Source organism: Protobothrops mucrosquamatus, unplaced genomic scaffold, assembly GCF_001527695.2.
Source record: "Protobothrops mucrosquamatus isolate PMUCROS unplaced genomic scaffold, P.Mucros_1.0 scaffold1096, whole genome shotgun sequence".
NCBI lineage: Eukaryota > Metazoa > Chordata > Lepidosauria > Squamata > Viperidae > Protobothrops > Protobothrops mucrosquamatus.
In genome coordinates, this window is record NW_015387319.1 from 333,695 (window position 1) to 350,651 (window position 16,957).

The following is a 16,957-nucleotide window of genomic DNA, read 5'->3' on the forward strand; positions in this document are numbered from 1 at the left end:
AGGGCCGACCTCTGCCCCCCTGCCAATACAGACTGCGTGCGGTCGGTGAGGAAGGAGGAGAACCACCGCATTTTGGGACTAGTCTTCCCCAAGCTTCCAAATGTTCTAGTACAATGTCCATATCTTCTATTCAGTAGGTTCTGCAGTTGTGACTGGGAATTATAGGGGTTGTAATTAACATTCCTAAGAATCAGGCTGACATTTCTCCCTTAAAAGGGAAAACATTTTTTTTCCTAATCTTTAGAAACAGTGATAAATTAATGGTTGTTGTTTTTTTTCAAAAGCACCCTTATGATTAAGTTCAACAAATGAATGTCTACAATAGTTCCTTGGTCTTGTATATATTATTTCTGGAACACCAGAGAAGCCAGATAACAAGGCAAAGAATGGGACAGGCGAAAACAGTTGGTTCATTTCAATATCTTCCTTGGGCCAGATTAAGTATGATTATAACTTGAACTAGAAGAGACAAACAAGGACTATGCAGAACAAGATGGCAAATATGGACCCTAACTGTATGGTGTCCTTTAGTACAAATTCTGTTTTCTCCTACATGAGGGGATAACATTCAGTCCTGGAAGAAAAATAAAATAGCATTCTAATGCTGTGTATATCCCATCCTTAGGTCCTATAACTCTAGAAAGTAGTCCTTGGACGTTCTGACTGAAATACATTACATTTTAGCAAGATCAGTATGCTATGTTTTTCCTATAAGCCAATATTCCATGGTAGGAAAAGGGACCTCTTAGTTCTCATGCTAGATAACCAGCCTGTCTTGCTTCTAAAGTCTCAGTAGGAAAGTATCCATTGGAACTTCCCTTTGAAGCCATATCAAGTCAAATCCCAGATCACGTCTTTTAACACCAAAAAAGCACATAAATTGCTAGGAAAGATAATCAAGAATGCTAATTGGTAATGTGTGTCTAAAAAGATAATCAAAGAGGAGGTACTATTGGGACCACACATTAAGTTCCAGTTAAGATGACTTATTGCTCATGCCTTACAGTATAGACAAGAATCTAGTCAGTTAACAGTCAACGCTAAATTAGCTCTAGATAAAGAGTTAAGGGAAATCAAAAGGGGCTGGACTTAAGACCGTTGTGGGAACGTAACAACTCCAGGCTGATCATTCTCTTGACTCCATCCCCCAGGCTCTGCCTGCAGATTACATTCCTATTACCATATTGCCATATAGTCCTCGTTTATGACTGCCTTGTTTAAGGACCATTCACACTTACAATACAGTAACTTTACTACAGCCAGTCCTTGAATTTACAGTCTTTGTGCATTTGTTAAGCAAAGGAAAGCTTAAGTGACATCATTAGTTTCTGTTTCACTTGGCAACCACTTTGCCCACTTTGCTGGTTCCAATTGTGGTCACTAAACAAAGTTTACCTATACCTTCCCCCTTCACAACTGACAGACAGAATTCCCTTGCCAACAACTTCCCCCTCACGTTTGACTGCATCCTGTTTTATGCTCAACCCTTTTAATGTTTGTAATCAAGTGAAATGGCCTCTATGACCTGCTAGGTGGTTATTGATTAGACTGTCACAAAGTAAATGCTTCGAATAAGTTCCTTGACAGCGTGCAAAGAGGAAGTACTCTTGAAGCTCAGCGTTCATATAAAATATACTGAAATCTGACTGAAAACGTGTGTGTGTGTGTGTGTGTCAGGCTAAAGTATCCACTTGGAAGTCCTGATTTGGGGTCTGAAAAGTGTGGTCAGTGACTGATTGTAGTTGTGACATATTTACCCTCTACCAGCAATTTAGCTCAGCCAGACTTAGTCAGCATTTCCCATCTCTCAGGTGATGAAAAAAGTATAACTAAAATTGTAAAATCAGGTTGGTTGACCCACTTTATGACAAACACGTTATGCTCCTTTACCATATAACTTGAGGACTACCTATATTTCATGCAAGAGGTCAGTGATGAATTATGGGGGAAATGGTGTAATTCTGTCCAGTAAAAATACAAAAAGCAAAACTAAAATGCTGGGTGGTAATTTTTTTATACTGCCTCAAGGAATGGGGGACGTTTGTTTTCCATTTTTCAGAAACGTTTTGGGTAGAATATCGTTGCTTCTGGCAGTCTTCTCCAGTCTCCAGCTATGTTGAGCTGCAAGTCCCATCAAATGCTTACAGTCCAATTCATCAGGAAGCCTCTGGTTAGAAGGGCTGGCTTAAAGCTTGGCTTTTCTTCAAACATGATAGGCTCTTGATTCAATTAACATCTTGCCTTGCTTTGTGGAAAGAAATGTGCTGGCATCGGCAAAAACCCCAATTCTTTAGCCTGAGGAGTTTAGAATGTAAGTTTTGGCTTTAATCTGACAGTCAAAGGGGGGAAAGGAACAGGAAAAGCCAAAGTCACAAACTGTGAAGAGAAGACTGCTAGAAGAAGAAAGAAGGAACTCTTTGAGCAGAACAGTTTTTATAACTGACATTTTCTCTCTTTTAATGCAGAATACTTGACATCGCCAGGGCATTGAGACTGAAGATCAGCAAAAGCAAAAACCTCTCTAGACTTGAAGAACACAAGTTAGGGACACTGTGCTTGCCTTTACCTGCACACAAAATGCCCGCACGCGGCAGGAAACGCAAACTAAATTAAGAATGCTTTTTTCCTCTAGAAAAAAGCTGGACAAACTTCTAGATCATGTGAACAGAGCTACCGCTTCATTCTCCTGAAGAGACCGGAGAGATTTGTTCTTGTAGTTACACGTGTTTGTTTCTGCTTTGAGGTAGTTTAGCAGAGATCTGGCACTTTTATTGAAGTCATTTAGGATATTTGAACATTTGGCATCTTGGTTCAAAACAGCCATATAGGAATCCTCCATCCATGTAAAAGAGTTAAAATGTGAGCATGACTGAATATTTAAAATGTTTAATATTAAAATTAAATATGTTAATGTTTAAAATGGTCCTTATGTTTTTGGTAATATTAAACATTTTTTAAAAAATTATGTGCTCAAATCATCTTCATTTAATTATGTATTTTGTTGTAACATTCCCAACTAATTTTTCTACAGCTCTTGGGTTAATTTCTAGGCTCCTTTCAGCTTTTTAATCTATTTTTGTTTAACAGAAATGCAGTTGAAGATTCATCTGCTTTCTTTAAAGCAGTGTATGTTTTGAACAAGGTGAATGATCTCAAGTGATACATTTTTACTTCTGATCAGGGCATTGAAAACAGACAATTGCTATAAAGAAGAAAGATGATATACCAATCTTCTCCAATCTGGTCACCTATAAACATATTGGGCCTCAACTGTCATAATGTCTAGCCAACACAACTGAATAAATGTTGATACAGCAATCCAGACTTATTTATTAAGACAGTTTGCTTCTTAAGAACTGGAGATCTATCTTCTCTCTCTTGGTCCTTCCTACACTGTACCTTATATTGCTTCTCCCTAATGCCCAGAGTCTGTTCTCAAATTCCTACTAGATGAACCATGTTTTATAAACAGACAAACAGCACATTACATTTGGCTGACGTTGGTCTATTACTAACCTTTGCACAGCTAAAACTTTCTATGGTGGGCTAGGCTTATAAATAGTACTAATAAAGGCAAGTTAATATAAACTGAATTTTGGGGGCATGTGCAATATCTGACTTCTTCCCTGACTCCCACCTCTCTCTCACACAAATAACTTGCAGAACGCTTAAGGAATTTCTCTACATTATGCAGTTAATTGAAGAGACAGGAACCCTGTTATTCTTTGCCTCTTGTCACCTTCCATACTGTATCAGGAAAAAAATAAATAGGCAAAATCTCTGGATTTAAAATATATATTTTTTTATTTTGTAGTACACAGTTTTTCCTTTATAAAACTTTTCAAAGACTAGTTTGCATTTCTTTTAACAAGATATATATTAAACAAGATACTAGATTATCATCCATTCCCAGTTATAAGCTTAAACATATTAGTGGTCAGTTCCAGTTCAGCTAAAATGCTTTAAGAAGTGATCTATGGCTCAAATGCACTGTGTTGCTGACAGTGCACTCTCATGTCTACTGGGAAGTGAGACTGTAGCAGAGTTTACTACTAGGTGTGTGCTATAAAATGGCAGCTTAAAAGTCAAAAGAACCAAGGCAATTAAGTTAGATCTATTTTTTTTCCATAAGACATTCAGTTGATTGTTTACAGTGGGCTGAGAACCACCAATGACTTGTCTGCAATTATAACTCACGAGGGAGTACATCGTACTGGGAATATTGATGTTGAATTCACAATCTGTGGTAGTTAGAAAAGCCACGTCTATGAAGTAAAAAGTTTCTGATCTTGCAACAGTAGGCATTAGTTGATTCTCTCTACTCCTTCCTTAAGGAGGCTAAGAGAACTGGAAACGAGGAGCTTCAGACAGAAGGCCTAACTGGCAGTTTTCTCCACTTTCTACTCAGGGAAATGCTTTCTGCGCCTGAAAAGCTGGATCCAGCCCTGTAAAAATACTTCAGGCTTGCTTATTTTGCTGACTTGCAGCTTAAGCCAATGCATATTTATTCCAAAATGGAATAGTTACAGTTGGACTTTCCTACGTGTGCGTAGATTTCAGTCCCAGCTGCAAAGAATTTCTACAAAACCATTCTAGTTGTAGATCACAACTTTTAAAAAAAAGGTTTTTTTTAAACAATGATCCATACATATGAAGATAACAGAACCGTAAGTCCATGTGAGATAACATTCTCTTTTCTCTCTTATTAACATTGCTTATTTTTTAAAAGCCTCCTGTTTTTATTGTTTTCTAGGAAATGATGAGCAAATAATGAGTAAACATACATAACAAAGGAGAAACTAAGCAGTATAAGGTCTCCTTGATTCCCGGTTCAGCCTCTGGCATCCTCAACTTTAAAAAGGATAAAGTAGTCTAAGATCCTACTCTAGCTGCTATGACTGGAGTGAACAGGACTGAATTTTCTATATGTGATACAAGGCAAAATTCTATGCCCCATAGAAACTCAGTAGTATTTATAAATGTGTGTTGTTATGGCCTGTTGGCTATCTCAAGAGCACTATCTTATGTTCTGACAACAGAAGATAAGATGTAACTGAATAAAACAAAATGCTATTGTCTCCTAATCAAGTGCTCCTGACCATCGTTCTACCAGGGATCAATTACAGCTTATCAGCTGAGAGCTGGTGAGATTTATTTCCATGCTACAAATGCAGCTTAGTGGCAGCGTGCACTACATTAGACTTGGCTTCAGATCAACAGACACTCACAATCTCCTCTGAAATATAAAGTCAACAAGAGTTCCTTTTTCCAGTTTCTGTCCTATAGTTCTGTCCTTTCTCCCTGAGCCAGAGTTGATGTGGCAATAACATGTTCATTGAATAATACATACTACCTCCATAACTTTACTAGAGCAGCAATCACATTCTTTTCATTTCGAACACTTGTTTTAGTTACAGTTGTATGGCAGACCCAAATGGATTCTTCTTTGAGATCCTGAGATTTTTACTTACTGCATTATTGCTTGCCACATAACTGTTAAACATGTACAAGCTCTGGGAAGTAAAGAAAAATGACAAGGTACTTCACTTTGGTCCTTTTAAAATACCTCCATTACTTATCCTCAAGAATCTCATTAAATAAACTCCAAGATATAAACTTGCTGAGTTACCATATCTTACTTCCTCTAAGATATTAGGTTGACAAAGGGCAATCACTCAGAGACTCTAGACCAGGGATAGGCAACCTTGGCTCTTTTATGACTTGTGGACTTCAACTTCCAGAATTCCTGAGTCAGCATGGCTGGTTCAGGAATTCTGAGTATTGAAGTCCACAAGTCATAAAAGAGCCAAGGTTCCCTACCCGTGCTCTAGACCAATGAGTTCCAAGAAATAGCTTGCCCAGGAATTTTTTTTTTAAATTACACACAGGTCGTCTTCAATGTATGACCACAATTGAGCCCAAAATTTCTGTTGCTAAGCAAGAGAGTTGTTAAGAGAGTTTTGCCCCATTTTACAACCTTTTTTGTCACAGTTGTTAAGTGAATCACTGCAGTTAAGTTAGTTACCCAGTTGATAAGCGAATCTGTCTTCCCCGTTGACTTTTCTGATCAGGTCGCAAAAGGTGATCCTGAGATGCTGCAACCGTCATAAGTACAAGCCAGTTGCCAAGCATCTGAATTTTGATCATGTGACTAGGGATGCTGCAATGGTTGTGTGAAAAATGGTCATAAATTACTTATTTCAGTGCTGTTGTAAGTTTTTCAGTGGTTGTAAGTCAAGAACCACCTGTATTTAGCTGTTTGCAAAGGCAACCCCACCACCCAGTTTTGAGGGATCTTATTTTCTTCCAAACCCCCCCCCACTACCCTACTATATTTTGATAAGAGTTCTAACTTATCTCTGCTTTATGTACTTTTACATATATTTTGCCATATTCCTGATCTAATACTCCAGAACCTTAAAGCAATGTTTATATGTCTATGGGTAACTCCGCTTTGCTATTTCCAATGGGATTTACTACTAGGTAAATTATATATGCTCCCTTTGTATTGGATGACAACACCAATCATTGCAAAAACATGCTGCTTTGGATGATACGTTCAGCACATCTAGATTCTAGAAGGCACCAGGTGGGAGTAAGCAATCATAAACAACAGCCAAAACGGCTCTTTTCAACATAGAAGAAAGCAACTCTTGTTTCTAGAATAAAAGGAAATTAATTTCAAGCTATGTCAGGAAACTGGTGCCAAGCAGGCCAATAAATAGGTCAAGGCACTCAGGATTTCAATGACATTAAACCAAGTGGCTTTTTGGCAAATCGCTAAAAGAACGTAAGCTTAAGTGAATCTACATCCACTCCTTACCTACACGTTATTTAAATCAGGGGTCCCCAACCTGTGGGCCACGGCCCATTACTGGGCCGTGACCGCTTGGCCACCGGGCCGCATGAAGGGATGGCCAGTGCACGTGCACACACGTGTGCACTCACCCTCCTACACTCGCACTAGCACTGCCCCGAGCACCCCGCCCCGAGCGTCCCACCAGCACTAGCGCTGCCCTGAGCATCCCGTTAGCGTTAGCACCGCTCTGCCCGAGAGTCCCACCAGTGCTAGCGCCGCCCCGAGCAACCCGCTGATGGCTAACGTCACTCTGCCCCCAAGCATCCCACCGGCACTAGCACCACCCCGAGCATCCCGCTGGCACTCGCGCTGCCCGGCCCAGAGCGTCCCACTGACCCTAATGCCACCCTGAGCATCCTGCTGGCACTAGCGCCACCCCGCCCCGAGCGTCCTACCAGCATTAGCACTGCCCCGAGCATCCCGCTGGTGCTCGCGCCGCCCCAGAGCATTCCACTGGCACTAGTGCCGCCTATAGCATCCCGCCAGCACTAGTGCCGTCCCATTTTCAGCACTTGCGCCCGCGCAGCCGTTTGCACTTATGCATGCGCTTGCGTGCAGTCATTTGCGTGTGTGCAATGGCTCATGCATGGCTCTTTGTGTGCGCGCTCAGGGCTCATTTTTATACACACACATGGCCCATTTGGGCACGCCTGCCTCCCTTTCCGGGCTGCCAAACCAAAAAGGTTGGAGACCTCTGATTTAAATAACAAGTGATGTTGTATTTGTCAGAAGGGATAAATTCCTTCTGATAATATTGCTTGCCTCTGCACATCACCTCCACTTTAAGCCACATTGCTTTCGTGAAAGGTATTAACTGAAACTCAGAGAGGAACGGAAGGTAAAAAGATTATCTGGGAATTTAACATTTCACACGGAAGAGAACCTTCTCCTCCTTTGCAACTATTCCTTTCGGAAAACTGTAGGAGGGAAAAGTGCAGGTGGCTGACTCTTAAATGCCTTTGTGACATCACAGTTATTAGGCCAATTCCATCCCTTGGTCAGACATGATTCTGAATAATCAGGTCGACAAAGGAAAGGGATAAGCAGGCATAACAGCAAGCTTTTGATGCTACAAAAATACCACTTTCTAAGGAATGATCCATGCCTGGTGCAAGGATGCAGATGTGAAAGCTGAGGCAAGCTCTCAAAACACTCAATAGGTCATAGTCAGCTGGACAAGGTCGTAGCTAGCTACAGGTCCTTGTCCAGCCACATTCCCATTAATTCGTATGTGCTCACAAGGCTAGTCAACTGAAAAACATTTGGATGTGAGTTTGTTCAATGTTGCAGTGAACATAATCAGGAAGATGGAGGCCAGTCTGTAAACCTTCACAGAATAGTGCAAAAGATACTACCATTTTTATGACAACCCCCATCTACTCTAGCAGCTATCCTGGCTGTCACGTTTGATCCTTTCTGGCTGCTTCCAGCTGTTGACACTCCTCGAGACGATTCTTCTATGTGAGGCCTAGCTGGAGGGTTCTCTAAGGTCCAGGCAACATCAGACCTGAAGAACAGAAATAACACAGTCACTGGTGCTTCCTGATGCGGTACAGGAAATATACTTGGATTGCATTTAAGGAAACCTACGTCAGGAAACAATTCATTTCTGTAGCTCAAATTTTTCTGAGCTCAGTGAGTGGGGAATACGATTTTCATTACCAGCCAGCGTCAGTTTGGAAGTTGCTAGGCAAGGTGACAACGCACACCCAGCTGAATAAATATTGCTTTGGCGAGAATGATGCTTTGCAAAGTCTGAACTTGCCTGTCTAAAAGAGGCAAGAGCCGCTCTCAGTTGGTGCTTAGCGCTAGCGATGAAATTACAATCTTTTTTGACACTTGCTATTGCAACAGGCGGCTGGATGCGGCTATGTCTGCCAAATATCTTAGGATACAGTGCTTATGGTTCTAACTATTTGTAACTGCTCTCTTAGAATTTCTGCTTTGGAAAGTAAAAAAAATAAATAAAAATAAATGGGAAATTCCTAAGTTTATCTTTGATCTAGCTACACACAGATGCTTAACAAAACACATGACTACCACCTTAGTGCAGGACAGGGAAGGAGAAGGCATTTTACCCGTTAAAACAACACCGTCATCGACAATAACACACCAAAGAGAAGAATTCAACTTCTCTTCGAGATATATCGTTTGTCTTCTGTGCAGAGAGATTCTCACTATCACCCCAGGAGAACTCCCAAGAACATCACCTCCTGCAATATCTGCAAGCTGAACTTCAGCATCCATGAAAAAAGTTCTCGACGTGACCCTGGTTCATTAGCCCTGGATCTGGGAGGCTTAAAAAGGCAATCAGCCAGTCTAGATGAGTGAGTTCCAAGAAATATTTGGCATAGGAGCTCTGGAAGGTGGAGTCTGCAGGGGGAACGGAGGAGGCTAGGGCAGGGGTAGGCAATCTTGGTTCTTTTATGACTCGTGGACTTCAACTCCCAGAATTCCTGAGCCAGCATGGCTCAGCTTGGAAACGTCTCCCTTTCCCCTCAGCATGGCTGGCTCAGGAATTCTGGGAGTTGAAGTCCACGAGTCATAAAAGAGCCAAGGTTGCCTACCCCTGGGCTATGGGGAACCTGGCAGTGAGGTTATACTGCAGCACCACGCAAGAAGACTGGCGAATGAATGGAGTGATGCCACAAGAACACAGGCAGACTGGTGGGACTTATGAGAAAGGCTTGCGACCTTACCTGTTGGCTTTCCCATTGACTTTGCTTATGAGAAGCTCTCAGGGAAGAGTGCAAATGATAATCATGTGATCGCAGGGGTGGTGCAATGTCTGGAATTTCAAGGCCCAGTTGTAAGTATTACTCATTTAATGTCATTGCAAATGGTTGCTGAATGAGAGGTTGGTAAACAAGGAACACCAGAGTACTACCTAGTCTCCTTTGGGATTGGGGTGGGTTGCAAATACTATTCAATAAAGAAACAAACTGCAACTCTCAGTTCTTGGATATTGTCATCACAGGTTAATCCATGGATCCCCAATGTAGAACTACCACTGACAGAGCTTTTCATTTACTTACTTTTTTCTGAAAGCAAGGATCTTATTATTCTGAATGACACAATCCTCCATGCTGGACACTTGCTGTAAAATAGTCTTTTTGCTCTTCCCTTGGAAAATCAAGTTATCTTGCACTAAAGCCTTGGTTTGATCAAGCATCTCAATCCCGTAAGCTCGAAAGGAGTGGATTCTGTTCTTGGTTACCTGGAGTGCATAGCAGGACAGTAACATGTCATTCCTTTTCACAGTGAATATGAGGAACCGGTTGGCTATCGAATTTGGAAGAGCACAACCATCATTTAGAGAATGCACAGTTTTCTATGTTCTTAAAATACTTCAATACATAGAAATATGTAAGGCATATTGAAAAAGCTTGAGCATCACTAGCAAAATTTTTAATTGAGCGCTTTTCATTTTCATGCCCAAAAGCAGACCTGAGCATTCTACATCCTGCGGGCCACATCCAACCCATTACAGCCTACGGGCCACATTTCGCCCTTTGGCTATCTCTGTCTGGACTGCAGTGGCGCCCCTCTTGGTTCAGCTCTCCACAACAGTCCCAGTTTCCCATGTGGCCCATTGAGAAAATTAATTGCCAACTGAGGGCCCTTTATCTATTGTTTAAGGTGGTCAATGTGCTCAGGATATATCCCATGGCATCTATCATTGCCCTGCTTGACTTTTAATGTTACCAGCTGTCATGCTGAGAAGCCAAACATCAGCATCTAGCATTGGCTTTATTTCCCATGCTCCTTCTGTCCTCACAACAATGTTTCGGTCCATGTCACATTCTTAGGAGAAAAATAAAGGGTAAGTGGCTACAGTTCAGTCCACCAGGAGTCCCTCCCAGCCAGGCAAATATTAGATGGGATTTGGTAGGGAGTTACTGGGAGGTGAATAAATGTGGCAACAAGGAACATCCTTACCTATTTGCCTTCTGGAAAGCACGTATATTGTGACTGGCCAATGCCTGCTCTAGCAACTATTTTGCTGATGACCAAATTCTCCCCTGTGACAAATGTTCCTCTCAGTTGGGACCCTCTGTTTAGATGCTACACTTGAATAAGGTCATGTGAATCAATTAGGACTTCAAATATCCAGGTGTAAGTTTGATGGGTGTGAAATGGAGAAAAGGAAAAAAAAAGAGAATTGCTTTCTGACCCACTGGGTCAGACTGGGAGTTTTAGGGGGATGGAGAAAGAGAAAGGCATCTTTTCCTTCTGCACATATACGCACCTGCTTCCCTTTATGTTACTGGATAAAGTTCTATGTTCAGATTTGAGGCCCACTATTCTCTGGTAGCTAATAGCTCAGAATTCCTGAAACCTGATCTGTCATATTGGTTACTGCATGCATGCCGACAGTTCCTGGTTCTTTGAATCCCCAATCAAGTATGCTTCCTAGAGGGCAATGTTTGATGGCTCCACTGAATTCTGGATACAGAGAGAGTGGTATGATGCCAAGCAAGTCATCTAGATAAACATTAACACACCCTTCCATGGGGGGGGGGGGCATTCTTTGATTTTTAATGACAGGGAGGGAGAATTGTTCTTTAAGTATTTTAGGGTTTATGCTAGTTTTGCATTTCCTTCCACTAAATGAGGGGAAGCTGTATCAGCAAGGTTACATTGATGCAGTTCTTCTATCTACTAGGACGGGGTAGGCAACCTTGGCTCTTTTATGACTCGTGGACTTCAACTCCCAGAATTCCTGAGCCAGCATGGCTGGCTCAGGAATTCTGGGAGTTGAAGTCCACGAGTCATAAAAGAGCCATAGAAGAAAAGGCTATGAAACTACACATCTATGGATATTCTTAGTCATCCAGATCATGGTTGTCCCACAGGTTCTTTTTCAAAAGGCAACTGGATTTCCTTTGGGCTTTTTTTTTCTTGAAGACATTTCGCTTCTCATCCAAGAAGCTTCTTCAGTTCTGAACTGAAGAAGCGTCTTGGATGAGAAGCGAAATGTCTTCAAGAAGAAAAAAAAAGCCCAAAGGAAATCCAGTTGCCTTTTGAAAAAGCACCTTTGGGGCTATGAAACTACACTGCAGCCCTGGAAATGGGAAGGCTGCAACATTGGATTACCAACGCATGTGGTGGAAGGATTCACCCAACTTAGTGAACACCGAATCCAACCCTGGTTTTGTCTCCTTTGTACCTATCACGTCTTGGCGCCAGCGTAGCATTAATGTTCTATAATAAATTTCTCCCTAAAGCAGAAGAACCCTCCAAGGAATGATCCAAAATGTTTACTTGTTGGCATCTTCTCTTGGGAAAACGATGGATCCTGGCCAAACTCCAAGTAGCAGCGTCAAATGATCCTCAGGCTTCTCACTGAAATTACCCAGTGGAGCATTGCAACATTCAGAGACATGGTGCCAATCTACTGTAGCTGGGAAATTCATGGAGGGACTTTGAGTCAGTTCACCCATCTTAATCTTGCCAACTTCACAATGAGAGCATCCCTTTTACCAATTATGCTAATCGGCCTGTTCTTTTTTTTCAAGCACCCACCTTCATGTCGGCTGCCTGCAAGAGTCGGAGGCCACATCCTTGATTTCCTAGAACGTCATTCTCCATGATGACCCCATCGCCCTTGGAGCTAACGCCATGGCTGCTGTTGTCATAGATCCCATTGCCACGGAGTTCCACCCGGCACTCGGCTTCCACCAAGACTCCGCCGAGGCTATTGCAAGAAATGCTGTTATTTGCTATTCGGGTGAGTTGCAAGCTTTGAAACACGGCAACCCCGTAGTCATGGTTGGCGTGGATGGCATTTCCAATGATATTCAGAGCTTCGCTGCTTTTGACGTATAAGCCAGCAGCTATGAAAAAAAAGAAGAAGAGGATATAGAGGGGGAATCGATTCTCTTAACAAAAACAAGATGAGGAGAGAAAGACAAAATAGACTTCGGCGTGCGATCTAAATAGGTTCCCTCGTTGATATCTACATTTAAAATAGATGGTTGGCCTTTGTTCAATGGAGCTATTGCAAATATACCAAATGGCAAAAGATAACCATAGCTGTGTATCGCCGGGAGTGAGATCACTGAGGGATAAAGGAATTTCAGGCAGCTATTGAGTGTAATTTGGGGGCAGTAATAGGGCAGCAAGGTACAGGCACAACAATGAACCCCATAAAACCAAGACTAGACTTTGCCATCATCGTGAATATTATCCTCATGCCTACTGTATTCTGTAGGATCAGCATCACAGTCTACAGCTTAATTCTCTGCTTCATCTACAATTCACACATTTCAGCAGTTAAAATGGCACATCCCCAGTTGAGGTTCACTGAAAAGTCAAGCAGTGCAATCTTCTCTTTGGCATGCCATATACACACACATTCACACAATTTCAGGCGGCAACTCAAATGCTTATACAGGTAGTCCTCGACTTACAACCATTCATTTAGTGACAGTTCAAAGTTACGACACTGAAAAATATGACTTATGACTCTTTTTCATAGTTACAACGTTTGCAGCATCCCCACGACCATGTGATCAAAATACAGATGCTTGGCAACTGGTTCAAAGTTATTACCATTGCAGTGTCCCGGGGTCGTGTGATCACCTTTTGCGACCTTCTGACAAGCAAAGTCAATGGGGAAGCCAGATTCACTTAACAACTGGGTTACTAACTTATCAACTGCAATGCTTCACTGCAGTGACAAGAAACATCATTAACATGGGGCAAAACTCACTTAACGAATGTCTTACTTAGCAAATGAAATTTTGGGCTCAATTGTGGCCATAAGTCGAGAACTACCTGTATAAAGTCAGTCAATGAAACTTAAAATGGGATCTTTCCCAACTTCATCTAGTATTGAAAGTAAAATGATAACTTTAAATTATTTACTATCCAGAGACTAAAACTGGATCAAAAGGAGTAAACTAGAACTACATGCTAGAAACTAGCATGTAGTTTACAGTATCTGTGCCAATATCATGTAGCAGGATAGCTAACATGTTCTGTAAAGAATTAAGACATCTCTCTACATTACTGTGTTTCTGCAGGGACTTTGCACACATTATTAAGGGGTGGCCCCTTTAAGCTTTCCTTCATATTAAGCTGGTCATCCAATTTTGCTAGGACTCACCTCCATTATGGTTGATGTTGTTTGACTCCACAAGGGCCACGTTGATGGGCCGCCGGGAAGTCAAGCGTTCATCTTCACTTTCCAGGTCATTCTCCCAATTGGCTGCTTCTCCTTCTTCATTGAAATTCTCATTGCCTCCTTGGTTGACAAGATAATCGTTAGCATCGTCCTTGCGGCAAAACACTGCAATGCCATAGATGCTGTTGTGCCCTATTTGATTGTTGGTAACATGGGGAAGGCTGGATGACATTATCCAGACACCACAGCCCTTATTACCTACAAGAGAAGCATGTACATTTGTCAAATTATGACAGAGCTTTGGCGCCAGAACCGAGAAGCACTTTGGTCCAAGGCTATAACCATGAGCCGTACTGCAGGCTACTTCTGCTGACTGCTGGCTGCCGGCAGGTCGATTCCCACCAGCTCAAGGTTGACTCAGCTTTTCATCCTTCCGAGGTCAGTAAAATGAGGACACGGATTGTTGGGGACAATATGCTAACTCTGTAAACCACTTAGAGAGGGCTGCAAACCACTGTGAAGCAGTATGTAAGTCTAAGTGCTATTGGCATTGCTATATACTAGAGAAGACTTCAAGGTCCAAATCAAGAAGAGTCAAATATTTAGGCCATCAGCTTTGATCACTGACTTGGGAGGTTGAAAGACCCTTGATTTAGTGGTACTTGGTGTAGATACAAGGAAGTTGGCTTTTGCCTTTGCTTGGGATCGCCATCATTCCCAGGAAGAGCTCAAGTCTCCTGCAGCTCCTAGCAATGGAAAGCCAAGGTTCAGGAATGGAAGACATCCATTTCTAAAACTGGATTCAGGTATCAAAAACCAGAGGTCTTTGTCCTATTTTGACCTATCAATAGGCTTGAACACTATACCAGCCACAGAAATCCTGCAGATGTGGAAGAGGAATCTCCATGGGAAAAAAAGGCATGAGTTCGACCTGCTTTTGTGCCAAACACCAGACAATGATCTCCACCACAAACAACAGAAGAATAAGATAACCTAAGTGACCCCATGTGCCAAATTCACAAGATATCATACAATTTAGACACTCTAAAAATGTCTTTCTTTTGGATGTTCATGTTCTGCAAGAGAATCAACAGCTACTCAGGCCAGATTCTAATTACACTGAGAGTCTTAAAATGGTTCCAGGTCACTTAAAAAAACCCAACAACCCTGTATTTTCCAAATACACCCCAGATTTCATTTGAAAAGGAGATTTAGAACAGGCTTACCATAAATGGTGTTTCCTTCTACAAGTCCTTTTCCTCGTTCTCCGATAACCACTCCATCTGAATAGCCACAGCAGATCAGGTTACTCCTGAGGACAGGATCCCCCCCACGCCGGATGTCTGCACCTCCCCATTGGTTTTCTCGGATGACATTTTCTAAAGGAAGGAAAATCAGTCAATGATAGCTAAATAGTGCAGTCAATGATAGCTAAATAGCTATCTTCAAGAAAAATCCAGCAGTTGATTTCTAAAGATGCCCTAGATGGAAATTCCATCAAGCCAACTCAATACCATTCTTCTTTATGCCAAAACTGCACTGTTTTTAATTATTTATTATAATTATTATTGATCATCGCACAGTCAGCCAGATGTTCAGACTGGATTTGGCATTTTTGTCTACCTATCGAGTCCTTACCAAGGACCTGGGATAGGCAGATGTGGATGTTTGATGGTATTACAGATATCGTCGCAGGATGGAAGCAGTTCCTAGTAAGGCTGCCTTTTGCAATTGACTAATGGCAAATTTGTCAATGCCAATGGTGTTCAAGTGGTGCTCCAGTTGTTTTGGGATTGCACCCAAGGCGCCTATTACTATTGGTACTATCCTTGCTTGTTCTTGCCACAGTCTTTCTATTTCTATTTGTAGGTCTTTGTATTTTGTTATCTTCTCCAGTTCTTTCTTGTCTATTCTGCTGTCTCCAGGCACTGCCACGTCCACTATCCAGACTTTTTTGTCTTTCTTATTGACAACTGTTAAGTCCAGGGTGTTATGTTGCAGGTGCTTGTCTGTTTGAATTCTGAAGTTCCGGAGCAGTTTAATTTTATTATTTTATCATTTTCTTTCTCTATTTTATGATCCCACCAGTTCTTGCTTACAGGCAAATGATATTTCTTGCAGATCTTCCAGTGCACCATTGTTGCTACTTTGTCATGCCATCGCTTGTAGTCAGTCTGTGCGATCTTCTTTCTATTTATTATTATTATTATTATTATTATTATTATTATTATTATTATTATTATCATTATTATTATTATTATTATTATTATTATTATTATTATTATTACTACTATTACTATTACTATTATTATTATTATTATTTATTGTTGTTGTTGTTGTTATTATTATTATTTTATTATTATGCTGGATTTTTCTTGAAGATGGTTATTTGCTAGAGATAGGATAGCCTATCAATTCAAAATGCATTTCAAAACTCTGACTGTGGCAGTCACAGTCAAGAGAAGACCAACAGGGAAATACTATAAAACAGGATCGCAAAAAGTCTAACCCTCCAATACACAGGGCCTTTCTTTGTGAGGAAAATTAAAATATTGGGATTTGGGAGGGGCATTTCGGGAGGGTTGGGGTTCTTTAATCCTTGCAAAGCTTAATAGACCACTGCATTCTTTAAAAATATCTAATGTCTGAAAATACTGGGCAAATCTTTGCTTCCTCATTTTGCATTTTCAGGAGCAAAGTTAAGTATTTTTTTAAACTGTCCGTTTTCCACCTCCACCCCTGCCAAGGAAAAAAGTTTTATTTATTTATTTATTTATTTTATTTATTAATTACATTTATATCCCGCCCTTCTCCTTACGGACTCAGGGCGGCTAACAATCAGATAAAAACACACACATTATACACCTATTAAAATTGATTAAAAAGAAATATTTAAACTCGTCAAATTTAAAAATAAATAAAACCCCTTTAAAATCCCTTAGGCCAGTCCCGCAAGCTGGAACAACCAC

General features: G+C 41.2%; 2 protein-coding genes across 2 annotated transcripts in view; one reads left to right on the top strand and one right to left on the bottom strand.

Moving 5' to 3' along the window:
* The window catches only part of POLR1E (RNA polymerase I subunit E), an 18,728-nt gene extending 15,775 nt beyond the window's left edge, over window positions 1-2,953 (top strand). Inside the window, exon 12 of the mRNA XM_015820231.1 lies at window positions 2,466-2,953. Within this exon, the coding sequence (XP_015675717.1) occupies window positions 2,466-2,613 (148 nt within the window). The 3' untranslated portion in view covers window positions 2,614-2,953. The remainder of the gene's footprint in view (window positions 1-2,465) is intronic.
* Window positions 2,954-8,188: 5,235 nt separating this feature from the next.
* FBXO10 (F-box protein 10) overlaps window positions 8,189-16,957 on the bottom strand; it is a 38,973-nt gene continuing 30,204 nt past the window's right edge. Inside the window, exons 6-10 of the mRNA XM_015820238.1 lie at window positions 15,215-15,367; window positions 13,971-14,246; window positions 12,386-12,696; window positions 9,895-10,076; window positions 8,189-8,366 (exon numbers count right to left, since the gene is read on the bottom strand). Of these exons, the coding sequence (XP_015675724.1) occupies window positions 8,189-8,366; window positions 9,895-10,076; window positions 12,386-12,696; window positions 13,971-14,246; window positions 15,215-15,367 (1,100 nt within the window). The remainder of the gene's footprint in view (window positions 8,367-9,894; window positions 10,077-12,385; window positions 12,697-13,970; window positions 14,247-15,214; window positions 15,368-16,957) is intronic.